Source organism: Pan paniscus, chromosome 14 (assembly GCF_029289425.2).
Source record: "Pan paniscus chromosome 14, NHGRI_mPanPan1-v2.0_pri, whole genome shotgun sequence".
Classification (NCBI taxonomy): domain Eukaryota; kingdom Metazoa; phylum Chordata; class Mammalia; order Primates; family Hominidae; genus Pan; species Pan paniscus.
The window spans coordinates 22,776,226-22,798,407 of NC_073263.2; the positions used below are offsets into that span (position 1 = coordinate 22,776,226).

At 39.5% G+C, this 22,182-nt stretch overlaps 1 protein-coding gene across 4 annotated transcripts in view; it reads left to right on the plus strand.

Moving 5' to 3' along the window:
- SGCG (sarcoglycan gamma) overlaps window positions 1–22,182 on the plus strand; it is a 167,029-nt gene that overhangs the window by 720 nt on the left and 144,127 nt on the right. The window contains exons 1-2 of one of the 4 annotated variants that reach the window (XM_055096542.2): window positions 338–929; window positions 6,549–6,792. The exons of 1 other annotated variant lie outside the window; for it this stretch is intronic. Coding sequence is in view for 1 of the 3 variants with exons in the window: in XM_034936447.3 (XP_034792338.3) it covers window positions 876–929 (54 nt within the window). In the remaining 2 variants the exon portion in view is untranslated. Of the gene's footprint in view, window positions 1–337; window positions 930–6,548; window positions 6,793–21,094; window positions 21,335–22,182 lie in introns of those variants that run through there. 2 more of the 4 variants (XM_034936447.3, XM_063595917.1) reach the window with 2 other exon arrangements.

Genomic DNA, 22,182 nt, shown 5'->3' on the forward strand with positions numbered 1-22,182 from the left:
GCCCCGCGCGCTGGATCGCGGGGGCGAGTCTGAGGGTGGAGAGGCCGCCGGGTGGAGGCGCGCAGGGGTGCGTGGGTGGGTGCGGAAGGAGTGCAGGGTATGGAGGGGAATCTTGGGGCGGCGCGAAGGAGGAGCGCTTGGAAAGGCGCGGTGTTTGGCCACAGAGGGGCTCGGAGTGGGAGTGCAGGGGTGCAGGGAGGGAGTGCAGGGACACGGGGAGGGAGCGGAGGGGTGGGGACGTGCTGGAGGGGCGCGCCTCGATAGAACTGGAGAAACTGGAAAAGTGGAGGGGCGGGGCAGTGGCTGGAGGAACCTCTGAAGCGACGCGGGGAATATGTGAAGGAGTGCTATGTTGGAACTTGGAGGGGAGGGGGGATGCTGGAGAGGCACACGGTGATGGACATGGAGGGACCCGGGAGGTGTGGAGTGGTGGGCCCGGCCCGTCGCGGGAAGGACACAGAGGGACATAGGCTGCCCTGGAGAGGCGCTTTCGGACATCTGGAGGGGCGCACAGTGCTGGGACTTGGCGGCGCCTGGGGCGGAGGGGCGCGCCGGATCCAGCCCGGCGCGCTCGGGGGCCGGGCGCAGTGGGAGTTGACGGGCGTCCAGCCGGCGGCGCCCTGGGCTCGGCTAGGCGCAGGACGGCCCTGGCAGCGGTGCAGCAGCCCAGGCTAGTTCCTGGGGGGCCCCTGGTCCCCGCCTCCCCGCGCGCCCCGGCCAGCACCGCCCGGAGTCCGGGCGGGGAAGTGGGCGCCCGCGGCTCGGGAAGCTGCTCCCCCGCCCTGGAGCAGAGTCGTCGCTGCGGTCGCTGAGGAAGGACGGAGCAGAGGCCCCGCGCTGTCTGGGGAGAAGACTGTGGTGTCATCCCGTCTGGAATGAAGGGAAATGCAGCGGCTGTTTGCGCCCCGGGACTCCAAGAAGTACAGCAGGTAAAGAGAATAGCCACGGCCCGCCACTTCGCCTTCAGTTCCCCCGATTCCTGGGTCCCTTCCTTCTCCTCCAACCTCCTAAACTAACCACTCTGTTGTTAGACGTCCCTATGCCGGTTCCAGCCTTCCTCCTAGGACTCCATCACCACCCGTGCCCTCTTTCTCCTCGCCTTCTCTGCCCCAGACAGCACTTTCCTTCCCCTGCCCCGTTGTGGAGGCTCAGGGACAAGAGTAAAATGTAATTTAGACAGTTGGCTTTTCTTTGCCCAAAGACTTCACTAACTGATCCTCATTCTGCAATGAGACTTAATAACTTCTTGTGTGCGTGTGTGTGGTGTGAGAGAATCAGAGTGAATTGGTTCTCTGCAAATGATTTTGCCAAAAACATTGCCCTGGGTTGCTTGCTGGGGAGTCTGTAATACTGAGTAAGCGGAGTGTCTGCACCAAGTGCAAAGTTGCGTAGGGTTTACTTGGGGGTTTTAGAGGGGAACTAAAGCGCAGCAGCGGGGCTCTGTCGTCTTCGATGGGATTACATAATAACTTGATGATCCTCACCACCCTTATACTCATTACCTCCATTAAGTACCACTAATTAATATTTACATATTTGCGTGCTGTCACTTGGTTACATCAGCGTTAGCAAGTTGCTTGTTCTTACATCATTACTGAGTATTCTGATGTTTCTGAATGTGAGCACAGCACCAGCCAGTTGATCTGTGAAACATCTACTCATCCAGTGATAATATCGTACAGGCGGATTTTGTAATGCTGGCGCTCCATGTATATCCATACTATTCATGTACTAATACTCCTGGCTGTTCCTTAACACAGGTAAATTGGTGCTAATAAAGCAATGGAATCGTATTTACATTTTTCAGTGTAATATGGGTCTTCCCAAGCTTTTCTTCCTTTGATATGAACAGACTGTAAAGAAGCTGTAAAGAAGAGATTGCACAATTCTATTCCAAAAGTACACATAAGCTAAAATCTTCGTTTTTGTTGATGTAATCTTTTGCTAACAGGTTCAGTGTCTCTGGTATTAAAACTTCCTTTCATGACAATATGCTTCCAAATTGACTAGCAAGCAGGCATCCATCCACATGTGTTAAAATATCTTACAGTAAACTTTTAAAGTATACAGCAGTTATATCTTCAAATATTGTACTTAAGTCCTCTGTTCTTTTCACCTTTCATGTTTTTGCTGAATCGGACAGACACAATATTTAGTGGATGTTACACGTAAATAATTAACGTGTATGGTACACTTAACACCGTGGCCTCACATGTGCCACGACTGTACTCTGTCAATCTTTCTTAAATCTCAGAAAAAAGGTAGTGATAAATAGCTCATTTAATAAATTCAAATGAACAGAGCTACATAGCCTAGCTAGTCTACATAACAGACTATAAAATCAATAAACTTTCACATTGTACAAATAATTTATTTACATTTTAAAACTACTAAAACACCTCTCAGAGATAACCAGGATAATAATACTCCATTTTAAAAGTAACATTTTATAAATTGTGGGTTGGTAATATTTAAAATCATTTTTATTTAAATATGTATACACATATATACACACACTATTACATTTTAATCAGCATCATTATGTTATCTTAGGAATGGTTTTTTCTTATTTGTCAGACCCTCACTTGATGTTTACTGCTTAAGACTGTGTCCTGGGCGGGCGCGGTGGCTCACGCCTGTAATCCCAGACCTTTGGGAGGCCGAGGTGGGCGGATCACGAGGTCAGGAGATGGGGACCATCCTGGCTCCTGGCTAACATGGTGAAACCCCGTGTCTACTAAAAATATTTTTTTAAAAATTAGCCGGGCGTGGTGGCAGGCGCCTGTAGTCCCAGCTACTCCGGAGGCTGAGGCAGGAGAATGGCGTGAACCCGGGAGGCGGAGCTTGCAGTGAGCCGAGATCAGGCCACTGCACTTCAGCCTGGGCAACAGAGCACGACTCCGTCTCTTAAAAACGAGCCTGGGCATCATGGTGAAACCCGATCTCTGCTAAAAATACAAAAATTATCTGGGTGTGGTGGCACACGCCTGTAGTCCCAGCTTCTCGGGAGGCTGAGGCAGGAGAATCACTTGAACCTGGGTGGCGAAGTTGCAGTGAGCTGAGGTCGCACCAGTGCACTCCAGCCTGGGCGATAGAGTAAGACTCCGTCTCAAAAATAAATAAATAAATAATAAATAAATAAATAATTTAAAAAATAAGACTGTGTCCTACAAGAGACCTTATTGTACTGTGGGTAAAATACATAAGTATCTAGGGACATGGTTATAGTTAACTAAAAAAGATAAAGATAATTTTATTTCTTATTCTAAAATTGTAGGAAAATGATTTATATGGACATGATAATAGTGGTACAATAATTCATACTTAAGTGATGGTGCCTTGTATTTTTTGAATGCCAATTTTCTTAGGTTTTCTGTAGTTAAATGTGAAGTAAAAAAATTGGTTGTGTGTTGACAGTGGTAACAATACAATGTTTTCTATACGGGGATCCCTGGTTAAAGTAAATTAGCATATACATTTCTGAACATGACATCTTCAAAATTAGGAAATCAAATTAACTACCTTAGCAACATGCATTTTCACATTTCATTTTGTTACATATGAGGGAAATATTTATGCTGGAATAGGAAACAGCAGGAAAAGTAAGAAAAGGGTAAAATGATGCTTTCCAAGGTAATTTAAGGTCCTGGGGCCCTTTGAGAATCTGGTAATAGTTACAGATCTGCTGTCTAGAAAAATGTCTGGACCCAATACCTAATTTGGACTCAATTTCAATTAGGTTAATACCTAATTCAGACTTGGTTTGAAGAGGGGACCCAGTTCTGGACCCCTGAGTGGGATCACCTAAATTAAATCCCAGCATGGATGTGGGCTTGGTTGCTTCAGGTACAAAACCTTGAGTCATTCCATTATACCAAAGTATAGCTACATTAGTAATTAAATAATGAAAGCTGAACTGGACAAGTAACATGAATCAGATATCAATTTGTAAAAATACACTGTTTTTTGTCTAGTAGACTTTATTCAATATTTGTTGCTAAACTCTTTTTCAAAACTAAGATATAGTAAGTTACCTGAATAAGAAAAGGGAAAATTTTTAAATATGAAAAATTTAACTAAAATCATATTGAATTGAAGACAAAGGACTAACTAGCAACCAGATATAAAAAGGCTAAAACTAAGTAATAAAGTTATACTTTTATAAGGAATGTTTATGAAAATCATTGAATTATTTGCATGAAATTCCATGGATTGTGTTACACTTGGGGTCGCCTTGCATTTTAAAGGCATGGTGATGTACAGAAATTGTAGTTGCAAATGCCCCCTGCATATTAAGTTCTGGTTGCATTCTTTTTCTCTTCTCTCCTGGTAGGCCCTGCTGTCCTGACCAGTCGCCTCAATTGGTAACCAGGTTTTTGTTTTCCTGTCTTTTCTCTTTAAGATTGTTGACTCAGTTTGTTTATAACTCCCCTTAATCCAAAATTACTTGCCAAAAATATGCATTATTTGTTTATAACTCCCCTTAATCCAAAATTACTTGCCAAAAATATGCAATAGATTATTCTCCAGATAGTTTAATTATCACAGGTACATGTAATATCATTGTACCATTACCTCTGTCTTCGAGCACTTGCTCTGAAAAGAAAGATGCTCTGTTTATTGTGTTGATGGAACTCCTACTTTAAGAGTCACTTTAGGTGTTTCATTTCATGTCACTTTCATACACACTCTGCAATTAGGACCCCATTTAACACGGAAGGAAACTGGGCCCAGAGAGGCTGTAATTCATTAAGGTAGTTAAACTGCAGAGGAATAAAGGAATATCTGAGGCCAGGTCATTTATAAAGAAAAGAGGTTTCCTTTGGCTCATGGTTCTGCAGGCTGTACAGGAAGCATGGCACCAGCATCTGCTTCTGGTGAGGGCTCAGGAAGCTTCCATTATGGCAGAAGGGAAATAGGAACTGGCCTGTGCAGAGATCATTCGGCAAGAAAGGATGCAAGAGACAGGAGAGGTGCCACTCTGCTGTCCCATTACTTAAGCTTGACACAGTCCGTCTCCTACTCCCTTTAGAAGCAATTCCATAACTCCACTGCTCTCCTCCAGCCTCCTGCCAGCCCTGCTCCCTACCACTCACAGCAGATGACCTCCCTGCTACTCTGGTGGCACTCAGGTGGGAGCTGATTTGCTCCTGCCCTCTCCAGTGACACCCTCCATCTGGGCCAGCATGTACCCTTCCCTCTTCAGGGCAGCCTGCTCCACACCCTTTCCCTTCCCATTTTCTCCTTCACCTACTCAGCCCTCTCCCTCTCCTGTGGCCCTCCCCTCCCACTGCACCTTCTCCTGCACTTTCCCTTGAGCATAAGCTCAAGATTAGATACTTATTTGAGGGTTATGTCAAAGAAGGACTTTCTGAGAGAGATGGCAGCTACACTTATGACTAGTTTATTAGAAACAGAAAATAGAAAAATTATTATCAGCCTAGCAATGAACTATTTGAATTCATCTTGTTTGGGGGCCTATTTTAATTTCATATTTGTAGAAAATGTTAATAAAATTATTTCATCATAATGTTAAAACATTTGGGTAAAGAGTGTTTTCAGGCTGTTTTTGAACAATGAAAGAGGATAAACAAAATGAATATTGCAGCATTATTCTCAAGTCCATAATTATGTTATATATGAGATAAGGCAAATAATATATGCCTCAGATTTCCTGGACTAAGTTTTGAACTACAAATGTTGGGATGGATAAAAAAGAACAAAACCATGGGGAGGAGATGAACAGTGAATTTTTTAATGCAAAAATTAAGAGACTCCTCATTCTAAAATATTCATTTCAGTAGGAGGCAAACTTTTTTTTTTTTTTTTTTTGAGACAGAGTCTCACTCTGTTGCCCTGGCTGGAGTGCAGTGGCACTGTGTGTGTTCACTGCAACCTCCACCTCCCGGGTTCAAGCAATTCTGCTGCCTCAGCCTCCTAAGTAGGTAGGATTACAGGCGCTTGCCACCACGCCCAGCTAATTTTTGTATTTTTTTAGTAGAGACGGGGTTTCACCAAATTGGTCAGGGTGGTCTCAAACTCCTGACCTCAGGTGATCCACCTGCCTTGGCTTCCCAAAGTGCTGGGCTTACAGGAATGAGCCACCGTGCCCAGCCTGTTTCAAATTCTACTTGTTCATTGCTGGCATTTATTAAAGCAGTCAATTTTTATATATAAACTTTGTATCTTGCAACCCTGCTGTAATTGCTCATTAGTTCTAGCAGTTTTGTTTTCTGTTGTTTCTGATTTTCCAAATAGGCAATCTTGTCATTTGTGAACACGGTTTTAGTTCTTCCTTTCTAATCTATGTGCCTTTTATTTCCTTTTCCTGTCCTATTGCATTACCTAGGACTTCCAGCACAATGTTGAGAAGGAACGGTGAGAGGGAACTTCCTTGCCTTGTCCCTGGTCTTGGTGTAAAAGCTTTTCATTTCTCAACATTAAATATGATGTTAGTTGAAGGTTTTTGTACAAATTCTTTATCAATTCTCCTCTATTTCTAGTTTACCAAGAGTTTTGTTTGTTTGTTTGTTTGTTTTTTGAGGCAGAGTCTCGGCTCACTGCAACATCCGCCTCCCGAGTTCAAGTGGTTCTCCTGCCTCAGTCTCCCGAGTAGCTGGGACTACAGGCACACGCCACCAAGCCCAGCTAAATTTTGTATTTTTAGTGGAGATGAGGTTTCACCATGTTGGCCAGGATGGTCTCAATCTCTTGACCTCGTGATCTGCCCGCCCCAGCCTCCCAAAATGCTGGGATTACAGGCCTGAGCCACCATGCCCAGCCTCTGTTCCAGTAAGTTGTAATTCCCTGTATTTGTCTGTCTGTCTCTCAAATTTGCCATAGCAGTCTGCACTATGACCTTATTCCTCTTCTGGGTCTAAGAAAAGTTGGGGACTTTTCTGTTTGTTCAGTTTTTTACTTGTGGTTAGGATGGAGTGGCAACTCCTGAGTTTCTTGTGTGCCAGAGGGGAAATGGGAGGTCTGCTCTGCACTTTTCATGATTGGTTCAATCTCATTATTCAGTGTTAGCTCATGTGTCATCACAGAAAAACCTTTTTTATTTGTAATGTTTGTAGGTACATAGTAGGTGTATATATTTATGAGGTACATGAGATATTTTGATACAGGCATGCCATGTGAGAGAATCACATCATAGAGAATGGGGTATCCATCCCTCAGGCATTTATCTCTTGTGTTACAAACAATCCAATTATACTCTTTTTATTTTAAAGTGTAAAATTAAATTATTATTGACTATAGTCATCCTGTTGTGCTATCAAACACTAGGTCTTATTCTTTCTATTTTTTAACCGGTTATCCTAACCCCTGCCCCTACTTTCACTACCCTTCCCAGCCTTTGGTAACCATCCTTCTACTCTCTGTCTCCATGAGTTCAATTGTTTTGATTTTTAGATGCCGCAAATAAGTGAGAACATACAATATTTGTCTTTTTGTGCCCGGCTTATTTCACTTAACATAATATTCTCCTGTTCCATCCATGTTGTTGCAGATGACAAGATCTCATTCTTTTTTATGGCTGAATAGTACTCCATTGTGTACATGTGCCACATTTTCTTTGTGGCACATTTCCATTAATCTGTTGATGAATATAGGTTGCTTCCAAATCGTGGCTATTGTTAACAGTGCTACAACAAACATGGGAGTGCAGATACCTCTTCAATAGACTGATTTCCTTTCTTAGGGGTATATACCCAGCGGTGGGATTGCTGAATCTTATAGTAGCTCTATTTTTAGTCTTTTTCTCCAAACTGTTGTCCATAGTGGTTGTACTAATTTACATTCCCACCAACAGTGCACAAGGGTTCTTTTTTCTCCACGTCCTCGCCAGCATTTGTTATTGCCTGTCTTTTGGATGTAAGCCATTTTAGCTGGGGTGAGACAGTATCTTGTTGTAGTTTTTATTTGCATTCCTCTGATGATCAATGATGTTAAGCACCTTTTCATATGCTGTTTGCTATTTGTATGTCTTCTTTTGAGAAATATATATTCCAATCTTTTGCCCTTTTTTTTTTCTTTTTGAGACAGAGTCTTGCTCCGGCACCCAGGCTGGAGTACAGTGGTAACATCTCAGCTCACTGCAATCTCTGCCTCCTGGGTTCAAATGATTCTCCTGCTTCAGCCTTCTGAGTAGCTGGGATTACAGGCGCGTGCCATCACACCATACTAACTTTTTGTATTTTTAGTAGAGACGAGGTTTCACCATGTTTGTTGGCCAGTCTGGTCTTGAACTCTTGACCTCAGATGATCCGTGTGCCTCGATCTCCCAAAGTGCTGAGATTACAGGCATGAGTCACTGCGCCTTGCTCCCTTGCCCATTTTTTAAATTGGATTATTATATTTTTTCCTATAGAGTTGTTTGAGCTCCCTAGATATTCTGGTTATTAATCCCTTGTCAGATGGGTACTTTGCAAATATTTTCTCACATTCCGTGACGGGTTTTTTCACTTCGTTGATTGTTTCCTTTGCTGTGCAGAAGCTTTTTAACTTGATGTGCCAGAAAAACCTTCTTTACCATTATATTTAAAATATGCTCCTAGTGATCCTATTTATTCCCTTAATTTGTCACTATAGAAAATTGTCTTATTTTTCATATTTAAATATGAGAAATTTTCATACATACTGGCTGTTTTCCCTAAACTATAATATAAGCTCTAAGAAGTCTCCAGAACAAGAGACCTCTTTTGTCCTGTTCATGGTGGTATCCTCAGCCCTGGAACAGTGTTTGGCACCTAGTTGGTGCCTGTTGGACCAAAGACAGCAGTAGTAGCCCCAGCAGGGTGCTCGTGCCTTTGCCATACAGCTAACTCAGTACATAACGCAGCTTCTCAGTACAGGCTTGAGGACAGTTGGTAATTAATTGCATCACTGTAACCTCTGTATACAATAATGGACATTTCCATGCAGTTACTTAAAAATCTATTACTTTTCTGTCTTCAACAAGAACTACATTTGTCATCTATTCTAGCAGACAAACATTTTTTAAAATTAGCAAAAGCCTGCTCACATATATGACAGAGATAATCATTGATAACAATTATCTAAATAAGGCATGATTGATAGGCATCTGCTATTAATATGCACTCCATTGTGTTATTATCATATTTCACCAAATCTAAGATGCCCATTTTTCTCACATTTAATAGCTCTGAAATTGTGAGGCATATTACATTCAGTAATATGGTTTAATTTGCATTGGAATTTCCTTTCTTAATAGCACAAAATTAATGGTATTCTTATAATCATCATTCTTAGATTTGTTGAGATACAGTATATCAGAAAGTCAAGAACTCATCCATAAGGTTTACTAATTTATATATATATAAATATATTTTTTAAACTTAGAACTGTCATCTGAAGTTTTCCCACTAGTCCTCTCTTGCAAAACCTAGTAATCTTTCTCTACCCTCATTTTTGACCCCCTTCCCACCCAGAGCACAGGAGAACACTGAACAATCCTCCTCATTCATGTGAGCCAACACTGATGATGTGGATTTCCATAACCTGTAAGTTCGGTTTGCATGACTAATGGCAGGGAGTCATTCAAATTTGTGTCCACCTTCTCTCCTCATTTTTAAATACTTCTTTCTACTTCTGGTTGCATTCTCCCTCATTCTTCCATTTGTCAGGAACTAACACCACCATCACCCTGTGGAAAAAAAAAAAAAGGTAGCCGGCGCGGTGGCTCACGCCTGTAATCCCAGCACTTTGGGAGGCCGAGGCGGGTGGATCACGAGGTCAAGAGATCGAGACCATTCTGGACAACATGGTGAAACCCCGTCTCTACTAAAAATACAAAAATTAGTTGGGCATAGTGGTGCATGCCTGTAGTCCCAGCTACTCAGTAGGCTGAGGCAGGAGAATTGCTTGAACCAGGGAGGCAGAGGTTGCAGTGAGCCGAGATCTTGCCACTGCACTCCAGCCCAGCAACAGAGAGAGACTCCATCTCTCTCTCTCTCTCTCTGTCTCTCATACACACACACACACACACACACACACACACACGCAACTTCTTTAGATTATTGCATTGGTTTGCCTCAAACTTGTATTGGATTCTTCGTGTTGCAAATGATCAAACACCAACTATACAGTTTTGAACAACAAAGGCAATTTATTGACTGGCATAACAGAGAAGCACAAGATTGGGGCTGGCTTGGTCATGCCTTGATCCATGGCCTAAGCATGGCCATCAGTTTTTCTCTGTCCTCAGCCCTGTTCTCTGCTGCGTTGGCTGGCTTGTGTGGCTGCTGACAAATCCAGGCTTCAAGCACTATCCAATTCAGGGCAAGCGAAAAAGAAAGTGTGTCTTTCTAAGTGGCAGAAATAAAAGTAGTGGAATTTGCTCTAATTAAGCCTAATTGGCTTGGATTTAATCCTTCTAAAATAATCTCTGTGAACAAGAGAATATCTGATTGGCCTGGCCTGTCCTGAGTCACATGAAATCCCACAGAATCTAATTCTTGGCATCAAACAGCTTTATTTCTTTCATGTTAAGGAACTGGGCTGGGTGATATATTTAATGTACTTAGGGCCAAACCCTTCATTTCTTCCTTTAATTGGAATCCTCCTTTCCTATGAAAACAAATGGACTTTGTGATCATTAGCTTAGTAAGGGTAGTATACACACATTAATTGAAATGATTTAAATTAAATGATGTAAGATGTTTGCTGGAGCCAACTGGCACATATGGCAGAGAATCAATGCAAAGAAAGTTTGAGTAGAAGGAGGGATGATAAAGACGTGAGCTTGTCTATGTGTCCATGAAATGTCCCTGCCTATGAGTCTTCAAACACAAGGAGCTAAAGCCACCTGAATTGCTGCTTCTCCTCTTCCTGTTGTTGCCTGCTTCTTCTGGTGTCTTTTCCCCCAGCCTCAACGTTAATTGTCTTGCCACCACCTTTGTGACCTCATGACACAGCATGTCTGTTATGGTGCCTCTGGTATCCAGGCACACATTTTCAGAGGACAAAGATTTCTTGAGGGAACAGGATGGTAAAGACTTCTAAGTAGCTGGCATGAGGATGAGAGGTGAGGAGCGCAGTGACCCTCAGAAGTAACCTGAGAGAGGTAGTGTCAGGAGCAAGACAAGTGCAGCTGCATGGGAGTCTAGCTTCTCTGCCTTTCAGCCTATGACCGTGCCCCTGTGTGTGGTCAAGCCTAATGACCTGCATGCATCATAGCAGAGGAAGTTGTTGACCCATGATGTCGATTTGAAAGCTAAACTATAAAGAAAATAATATAATTTGGCTTGATTGTATAAAAGTGCTATGCTATGGTCTGCCTATGACAGTTAATTACTAATTGAGCACATAAATGGTAAGATACACCATTAAGTCAAAATGTCTTTATCATATCAGGCATATCATTAGGTAAACCAAGATACTTTTATCATAAAGGCTACATGTATCATAATCTGTAAGTCATGTATCTTATTTCTTTTTGATAAATTCACTCAGCATTAAGGAATAATTATAATAGCTAACCATTTAACATGTATTTTACTACATGTCAGACACCTTTTGTACATTATCTTATTTAATTATTTAATTAATCTTAAATGGGAGATAGTATTATTCCCAACATTAATAGGAGAACATTGACCATTGAAGAAGATAACTTACTTAACATTACACTGCTGTTAAGAAAGTAAATTTAAAGCTCAGCTGACTTCAAAGCCTGAGATTTTTGTTATCTCTAAGGAAAGATAGAGAACAGAAGATTTTGAAACTAATGCCATGTAATGTTAATCAGAATCACAGTACAGGATATCAGCCAAGCTGTCAAACCAAGGAGGCTATAAGGAATCTGCATCTGACTTTTTGGGATCTAAGGCAGCAGTCCCCAGCCTTTTTGGCACCAGAGACCAGTTTTGTGAAAGACAGTTTTTCCATAGATGGAGGACACAGGGGATGGTTTCAGGATGTAACTGTTCCAGATAAGATCATCAGGCATTAGAATCTCATAAGATGGATGCCACCTAGATCCCTCTCATGAGTAGTTCACAATAGGGTTCACACTCCTATGAGAATCTCATGCCTCCACTGATCTGACAGGAAGCAGAGCTCAGGCATTAATGCTCACTCACCAGCCACTCATCTCCTGCTGTGCAGCCCGGTTCCTAACAGGCCATGTACCAGTATCGGTTCATGGCCTGGGGGTTGGGAACCTCTGATCTAAGAGGCTGAGCCAAAGTCATCAACACTGAGGATGCGATTCAAAATCAGGGAGGCCAGGGTTGAGACCCATACCGTATAATTGAAAGGAGTCAGGTTTCCTGTAGTGGGAAGATTGCCTTTGGACTTGAATGTCTGATCACAAGTCATCTCCACTACCTCTTACTCCTGGATTAACCTCTCCTTACCCATACTTTTATTCCCTGAGGCATTTGCAATGTTGCAATTGCAATATTGCGTGATTTCATGTCTGTATTCCAGGGAGCCTTTGAGGGAGATGTCCGATAAGCTCTAAGAATATGTGGTTTTCTCTTTTCTCTTTTTCTTCTTTTCAAAGAAGAAAGTTGGTTTGTTTTAAGGTTTAGGTTGGCAATCTCCAAGTTTGTTCATGAATTAATAAAAAACATAACACTTAGGAAAGTGACTGACATATCTCAATATGTGTTGACCTTTATACATTTATAAATTGTATTCAAATATTACTATAGTGTGCATATTTAAAATATATACAAATATTAGAAAATTTAAAATAATTAGTAATAATGATTTGTGCTGTTGGAGAATCAACTACCACTAGGTCTCTTCCAAATACATTAAAGTTTTCCTTTATTTGCTTCCACAGCCCTTAGTTCATGTCTAAATTGTATTGCTAACCATATTATTGAGTATGTAGCTATCTACCTCCTCAGTGGGAAAGAAAGCTACTTAAGCATAGAAAGTTTATGGTTTAAAGTTAATGGTTTACTGATCATTTCATTAATTTAGCAAATAATTAATGAGTATCTAGAGACTAAGGAAATTTAGGTATCAAGACTCAGTCTCTGCCATCAAACTTAGTATCAAGTGATGGATGAACAGGTTATAGACAAGGAACAGTCACAGATTAGCCTATGCTGAAGGCCAGGAGTAGGATGAAGGTGCTTAGGGGGACACCAGTCCTGCAAGAAAGGAGGAAGTGGGAGAAAAGGGTTAAAGAAGGACACATGTTGATACAGAATAGCCCCTACTACGTAGTAGATTCTCAACAAAGATATGTGGTTGTCAAATGCTGATATTAATATTTTTTGAGTTTGAGAAGATTGAGAAAAATCATATCTCTATTTACCGCCCACTTTCTGAACCAATTGAAAAACAGACAAAAGAATGAGGCCAGTGAAGCTCTGTCAGTTATTTTATAAATGGAGCTGTTAGAGAATATATCCTAGATGTGCAGCAGTGGTGGACTCCTAATGTTACATTCTGGGCAAGGATCTACCCACTCACCCACCAGGTAGCGCTGGGAAATCATGGGTCTCCAAAGGGAAGACTGCATCTTAAACTCTCAGCATCAAAGATCCATGCAAAAAGTGTCCTCTCTGCAGACATGAAGCCAGGTCCCTAAAGAAGGAGGAGGAGTCACACGTGCAGGCCTGCTTTCTTACTCCAGCTCACAGATGAGGTGCATAAATCCATTTTTCTTGGGAAGAAAAATTGAAGAGAGTCCAGGAATGTTACTATAATGGAAGAAATCATCTCAGAGAAGGAGTGTTTCTTACACAAATGAAGATTTCCAAAGATTTTCAATGGCCAACATACTTTCAAAGTTCCTGGGCACAGACCACTCTATTTCTCTATATCCAGACTTCTGATGTTCTCTGTTCAGTTCTGCTATTTTCCTCCAAATTTACTTTATGTCATCTATTATTATTTTAATAATTCCTACCATCATCCACTTTCTAACCCGTCATCAGAAATTTCTGGTCAAGATAAAGAAATTTAGGAACATTCATGTAATATAACTTTAGTATTCTTACTTGATAATAACTAGTTTGCAATAAGAACAAATACATTTAAATTTTATAACTGCATGCTGTCTTCTCTTTGATCACATCAGATATATAAAATGTCAGATGAATGTAAAAGGAAATAAATTGGGAATAATATTAATTTTACCAAAAGATAGGCACAGATACCTTTAAACAGTAATATATCTTACTCAGTGTAAACTAGAAATGAAAATTAGGACAGAATTACGTCTCTGCAGGAACTCTTAATGATAGATGTCAGTGCAGCAAGGACTTCAAAGTTCAGTAGGAACTATTTCAATCCAGAATTCTATGCTAAATGAAATGAATTATTAACCAATTTGAGAGCAGAATAGATAAATTTTCAGACACCAAAAGTCTCAGACAATCTGCTTCCCAACCCTCCTTTCTGAATAATTATTGAGGTTGCACTCCATCAAAGCAAGGGAGTAAATGAAAGAACATGAGTGAAGGTCCAGAGAACAATTAGCCCAGCTCAAGAGAGCACTGACACCTACTCAAGGCCACAGCTGTGGGAGCCTCAACCTGCAGATGGGGACAGGAAGAGGGAGAGCCTGCATCACACCAATACCGCAGAAAAAGGAGATTGTGTACAATGGTCATGATTACTACAAGTTTGGCCGAAGCCTGAGGATGTGATAGAGGTAAACAATACAAGAAACGAAAAGGAAGATAGTTAAAAAACAAGGGAGGTGGAGGTTAGTCACACGAGAAAGTCATGATCCAACCATGACAGAAACTGTTTATAATGGAAAATGAAGGCAAGTACATTTCAAGGAAAAAAAATGGAATCGATTCCATATAGTAGATTAAAAATAAAAGTCAGGAGACAACTAAGATAGAATGTCAGAGACATATTTCACATAATTTCTTCTTGTAACAGAGAAAAACAAAGGAATTCAGAAATTCCAACAATAAAAGCTGTGTGGGAAAAGCCGTAATGTCAATATGAAGCAATTAAAATGTTCGGAGGGATAGTTTTAAAAGTAGATTCCATTTGGAACTGGTAATAGAAACACTGAGTGGCACAGGGGTTATAAAATCAGTATTTGTCTATGAAAGGAAACATAATTATAAAAATGTGAACACCGTTTGTTGCATTTTTATTTTTTTAATCAAGCTGGTCAAATCACAGGAGATGCCATTATGGTTTTCAAATGGAATGGAATGGAATCAGCTTTGACCATGTAAAAGTGCAGGTAAACTGAAAGAGGGCTGGAGATGAGAGCGGCGTGCACCGTGGTCACAGGTGGAGGATGGAGCAGCCGCAGCAACAGTGCACTCAGTTAAAGAGCACAAGGGTCAGGATATACTCTCTATAATTTTGAAACAAGAAATAAATATGTAAGTAGACTGTGAAATTGCCAAGTTGACCACAGAAGGAGCTGAAAGAGGTGATAGAACTACATAGGAGAAAGGAGGAAAGTGCTGCAGGATGAAAACCTGCGTGAACAAACTGGATAGATCATGTCTGGAGTTAATACACTGAGACATAGCAATAGGAGGCTAATTAAAGGAAAGAGGTAAGTATGAAAAGGAAGATCTAAGTAGTGACCTCAGACACATGGAGGTAGAGGTGTAGTGGGGAAAAGAAGAGATTTTATTCTAAGCAGGAGATTTTATTCTAAGCCTTTCTGATTGATTTCCTTTTTACCATGCATAGATTCTACTTTGATAATTACTCTTAACGTATTTCCTGTGATTCTGATATGCACACATCACACTTACATTCTCTGCCCAAATAATCATTGCCCAAGAAATCTATACTTGATGGAGTTGCAATATCTGTTGCTTACAAATTATTCAAGGTCATGAGTTCATGGAAGCCAGTGTATAACATAATATGGAAATTTTAGGTAGTACTCTATTTTCTCTCCTGAAATCTGAGTTTTCTTTTTCTTTTAGCCTTTCTTACACCTAATTTCTCCAGCATCTCAATGATTTCTTATTTATTACATATGAATTTCTCCCCTCTATCTTCTTTTAGAACACTGAGTTCAATTTTTATAAATATTGACTTCCAATTCCCCAAAGGTACCATGAAAAAAATACATTTAGTAGTCTAATGATCAAATATTTAATTGATATAACAATTTACAGGGAATATTAATTATATTAGTTAAAATGTGTTCACTGTGTGATTCCTATTGATAAATAATCAAAGAATATGAGTGAGAATCATCCAAGTAATTACAATCCAGATGAAAACTCTTAGTTTTCAGTTGAACATAAAATCATTTGATTACTCATTTTGTTTATGTGAAAGATCTATGGCCATCTATTTTGAAGATTGTAACTTTAATTAAAGAGGCAAATAATTGACATAGTATTTCTGAAAGCTTTTAAAGTTTGTTACTTACAAAATAATTTAATTTGCATTCACATTTAATTTGTCCCCAAAACCATACTTTTATTACTGTTATACTGACCTCTTCTGGATACTTCCTATAATGTCAGCCATATACTATGATAGCTCAAGTTTTTTAATGGAATTAATATCATTTTTAAAAAAACTAATAAAGCTGGTGTAACTTGAGTTTAGTTCATTGAAGGCTCACTATATGTAGACATTGAACAAAGAGTTTATGGTCTGGTAGAGAGGACAGCATAGACAGGTAATGACAACAAAAATACAAGTAACTACAGTTAAGTTTCAAAGTACATATAGATCTAATATTTGCTTTATATATTTGAGTGCTTTACTGTTGGGTGCATATATATTTATAATTGCTATATTTTCTTGCTGAAAATGTTCCTTTATCATTATATAATGACCATCTTTATCTTTTTTTTATAGTTTTTGACTTAATGTTTATTTTTTCTGATACAACTAACCCTGCTTACTTATGGTTTCCATTTGCAGGGCATATCTTTTTCTATCTCTTTGCTTGTAGTCTATGTGTGTCCTTATAGGTGCAATAAGTCTCTTGTGGGCAGCATACGGTTGGGTCTTTTTATCCATTCAGCCACACTATACCTTTTAGTTGGGGAATTTAACCTATTTACATGGAAGGTTATTGTCGATAGGTAAGGACTTATTCCTGCTATTTTATTAATTGTTTCCTGGCTGTTTTGTAGATTCTTTGTTTCTTCCTTCCTCTCTTGTTGTTTACCTTTGTGGTTTAGAGGTTTTCTGTGGTGCCACTACTGGGTATATATCCAAAGGAAATGAAATCTGTATGTCAAAGAAACATCTGCATCCCCATGTTTATTTTAGAACTATTCACAATAGCCAAGATATAGAATCAACTTATGTGTTTTAACAGTAGATGAATGAATAAAGAAACTGTGGTATATATGCATGGTGTAATACTGTTCGGCCTTTTAAAAGAAGGAAATCCTGTCATTTTGAGAACATGGATGAACTTGAAGGACATCATGTTAAGTAAAATAAGCCAAGCATGAAAAGACAAATACTGCATGTTCTCACTCATATGCAAAACCTTAGAATTTGATCTCCTAGAAGTTGAGAGTACAGCAATGATTACCAGAGAATGGGGAGGGGAAGGGGAAGAAAGGGATGAGCTTGGTCAGTGGGTAAAAAGTTAGAATTAGAAAGGTTTGGTGTCCTGTTGCATAGTAGGGTGACTATAGTCAACACAAAGGTATTGTGTATCTCAAAATAACTAGAAGAGGGGATTTTGTGTGTTCCCACCTTAAAGAAATTATAAATGTTTGAGGTGATGGATATGCTAATCAGGATAAATCGGGATAAAAAATTATCCTGATTTGATCATTACTTAATGTATACATGTATTGAAGTATCACATTGTACCCAGTAAATATATACAATTAATATGTGTCCATTTTTTTTTAAGTATAGAAAACTGATAGTGGCATGTGAGCAGGCTTTTTTTTTTTTTTTTGAGACAGAGTCTTGCTCTGTCACCCAGGCTGGAGTGCAGTGGTGCGATCTCGGCTCACTGCAACTACCACCTCCCAGGTTCAAGCGATTGTCCTGCCTCAGCCTCCCAAGTAGCTGGGATTACAGATGTCTGCCACCATGTCCGGCTATTTTTTTTTTCTGTATTTTTAGTAGAGGTGGGGTTTCATCACGTTGGCCAGGCTGGTTTTGAACTCCTGACCTCAAGTGATCTGCTCACCTTGGCCTCCCAAATTGCTAGGATTACAGGCATGAGCCACCACGCCCGGCCTGTGAGCAGACTTTTAAAAGTTAAATTATAGTTCATCAGTAGAAAAAGATGGGAGGTAACCCTAGTCAAAGATAGCCAGGCACCCAAGGGCATTGTCACTTTTGTGATTCCAAACTCCCCAGGACAAGGCACAGAAGAGATGAACAGGGCCCATCACTGAAGGCATGTGTGTCAGGTCAAGAACTTGGTCCTGCACCTGGAGGCTTGATGAAGGGCTTTAGGCCAAGGAGTGATATGGACAGAATTACCTGTTCTCATCATTCCTCTGGCAGTCCCTAGGTGTGTAGGATGGGGGCTGGCAGTTCCCGGAAGCAGAGGAAGTAGGTACTTGGCTATAGCAATAGGTGATGCCAGAGAAGGTGAATCTCCAAGTCAGGCAGGAGCAAGGAGGGAAGGCAAGCAGAGCAGGAGGTCCTGCAGAGGGAATCCACTGAAGTTAGTGACTGGTAGACTGGTGAGTGAGGGAGAGCCCTAAGTCTGTCTTCTGTGACCTTCTGTGGCATGGCATTGTCAACCGAGGAAGGAAAGATGGACAAAAGAGCAGTGGGTGTTGTATTGGAGGAATTGTGGGGAGACAATGCATGTTGTATTGGAGGAAAGGCTGAGCAGTTTTGAGGGATTTAGTCACAGTAATCCATGACTGCAGTTAGCTTATAAAGTCATGAGAACTATTAAAATGAGACTGCTATCCATATATTTATAACTTCATTTGGGCCTTGGACATGGCCTAATATGTTTCACTAGTCAATTGACAACCCAAATCATTAAAATACTCCGTTATTTTCAAATGTTGAACTTTCTCATTCCCCTATTTCCACATTCTCTCTCTACAGATAACCTCACCTCTTACTTCATCTCAAAATAGAAATGATTTCTCCAAAACTGACCACATCACTACTGAAATTCCTTGTTTTCACTGGTTCTGAAAGTGATCCCCCGAACCCAACCACTTAAGCCAGAAACAGGGTTATCCATGCCCAAACTGAAGGAAGAGCTTGATGAGAGGATGTCAGGAAGAAAGGTCAGCGCTGATGACTGCAGTAGTCAAAAATGGAAGCAGAGGGAGAATGAGGGGGAAGCCAGAAAGGTCCCCATAGGTTCGTAGGACCATGGTTGGAGCACGTTTACAGTGGAGCACCCAAGCACCAAATTAGGCCTAAGGACTTTCAAAGTCACTTCTACCCATAGGCTTACTAGCTTTGTAATCTGGAACAAATTATTTTACACCTAAATGACTGTTAGACTAGATTTCTTTAAGGTCTCTTGGAGCTTTAAAGTATTATGATTCCTTTGAGAACATTTCAAAATGTGTGTGTGTGAGTTACAAACTTAAGCTGCCTACATTACAAACTGAAGGTCTTGCTTTAATAATTTCAACTAACTGATAAAATCAAAGGCTTCTTTATGTCATTCTTCTGCCCTACTAAACATAGGTGTGGATAGTATTAAATGAATCTGTAAATATGAGTGGGGATCAAACACATCACCTGACTAACATTTTTACAAAGCAGTTCCCAAAACACTGAAAAGTTCATTGCAACAAAACCAATTTACGATTGATGAAGAGGTATCTCAATTGTAACCTTTACATGCATGACATTTCAATCAGAATATTGAGTTAGCAGTTTCAGACTTTGACTTTTCAGACATACACTCATACAAAAATACATTTCATATCATTATTGTTTAATATATTATTTTTGTTTAAAATTGATAGTTGTCCTATAATTTTATGTCTAGCTGAATTCCCAAAGTAGAAGTACTAATGTGCAGAGAATTCATGAAAGGTTTTAAAATGTCTTACAAATGTAAGATTATTTGAAGCTGTATCAGCTTGTAATTTAAGGCCTGCAGCTGTTGGTGTGATAGAAGCATCAAATTTCAAAAGAAATTATGGTAGAGTATAAATAAGCAGAATGAAGAGAAAAGTCTCCTGAGAAGAAAATAAAATGAGAATGAAGCATATGCATTGTTATTGCATTGCTCCTTTTTTTCTTCATTTTTTATTTCAGGTTCGAGGGGTACATGTGCAGGTTTGTTACATAGATAAATTGCATATCACCAGGATTTGATGTACAAATAATTTCATCACCCAGGTGGTAAGCCTAGTACCCGATAGACAGTTTTCCGAACCCCACCTTTCTCCCTCCCTCCTTCCTCAAGTAGGCCCCAGTATCTGTTGTTCCCATCTTCATGTGCATGTATACTAAGGCACTGCTTCTTATATTCAAGGTTTAGTACTAAAATGCAAATAAGTATATAATTTAGTAAGTTTTAATCCTGCTGCAAACCAGGTCACATAAAAATAATGCAAAATAAAATATTAAAATTATTCAGAAGTTCGATATTTATTCTGTTGTCTTTACACCTTATAAAATGGAATGACCTAATTACTCTTAAATAAAGATAAAGACAATTTAAGATCACATTTGTTACATTCACATAATTTGTTAAACATAATAGAAATGTCAGTTTACTAGAAAAGAACTGTCATAATTTTAACATGCAGAGTTTGTTTACCTTCTATTATGGTGATCTTTGTTTAAGATTTTCTCCTCAGATATTAAAGTTTTTCACTTAAAGAGGCTTAGGGAAAGTGATTTTTAAAGAGTCACTGTTACATGGTAATATGCCGTTCATTTGGATGAGACTAGTATATAGGTAATAGTCACAAGTTCTAACTTGCATGTTAATTTGAAGAGATTTTTCATAAAATTTTATCAACATTAATTTCTAATGGAAACCAGTCTTAGAAGTTTTTTGCTATTCGTTTGAGATAAAGTTTTTTAAGAAAGTTATAATTACATTAAACTATCATGCTTTAGGGTTTAAATGTTGGAAAGTTGGTTTTGTAAGAAGAAGAGTTTGGTTTCTTGTTTGTTTGTTTTGGTTTGTTTTTGGCATGCGGAGAGCTGTGTCCTGGAATTGGTGCCCAAAAAATTTTAAGTGTGGTATGAACTGTTTATGTCACTGAGTAAAATTAGACACGTCTGTTGCTAATGTGAGGGGATGAAACATGAGACAGGGCGAAACTCGTGAGAGCCCTTTCTCCAGGGACAGTTGCTGAAGCTTCACCCTTTGCTCTCATTCTGTAAGTCATAGAAAAGTTTGAAACATTCTGTCTCCGGTAGAGCTCAGGCCGGCTGTAGTTCATTCGCCAGTGTGCTTTTCTTAATATCTAAGGTAAGTGCTCAGTTTTAACTTGGATTTTATATCAATACAAAGTACTACCTAGAAACCAAACACTTAAGAGATTTCTTAATATTCTTTCTTCTTTGGTGGCATAATAATAAATTTAAAATAATGTTGAATAAATTGGTATATCATAACATAATGACATATCAAGTATCAATGAAATTCTCATTTCAACTAAGTTATTCTGACTACAAATATGCTACATATTTTTAGCATAATCCTATATTTCTAACTTTTTAATTTGTAGAATGCCAAAGATAGCATTTCTGTATTATTGGACATTGAATTGTATCCTGTAGTTAATTTAAACAAAGTATTATCTTTAAGATCACCTACTTCTAATTCTGCTCTTAAACTTTAGTGGTAGAATTACATTTGCTTTAGATTTGCTTCATAGTTTTGTTATAGACACTAAGAAATAAACTAAAATGAATGACAACAAAAGTCCAGTGGTTTTATAAGTTGGAAATAAACAAAACAAGAGCAAAATAGCAACCTGACTCCTTCACTATTTCTGGAGTGAAAAGGGAAGAATGTTTCTTCCCCTAAATCTGGAAAATATAAAATGCTGCTCAAAATATGTATGAAAAAATAAACATAAGTGGGGTGAAAGTACACATGTGCTAATGCTTCAGCTTACTGAAGTTATGAGTTCTTTCTTTGCGTTTTCTAAATTAATACATGACAACTAGCAAACACAATTTTTTTAAAGGAAGGCTTAGAAAAAAATAATACGGGAAAATATAACTCAGCTGACTGAAAGATTTGCCAGCAGACCAGTACAAAACGAACTACGGAATACACCGTTTATTTTTTGCTTATTTTCTTGCAAACAT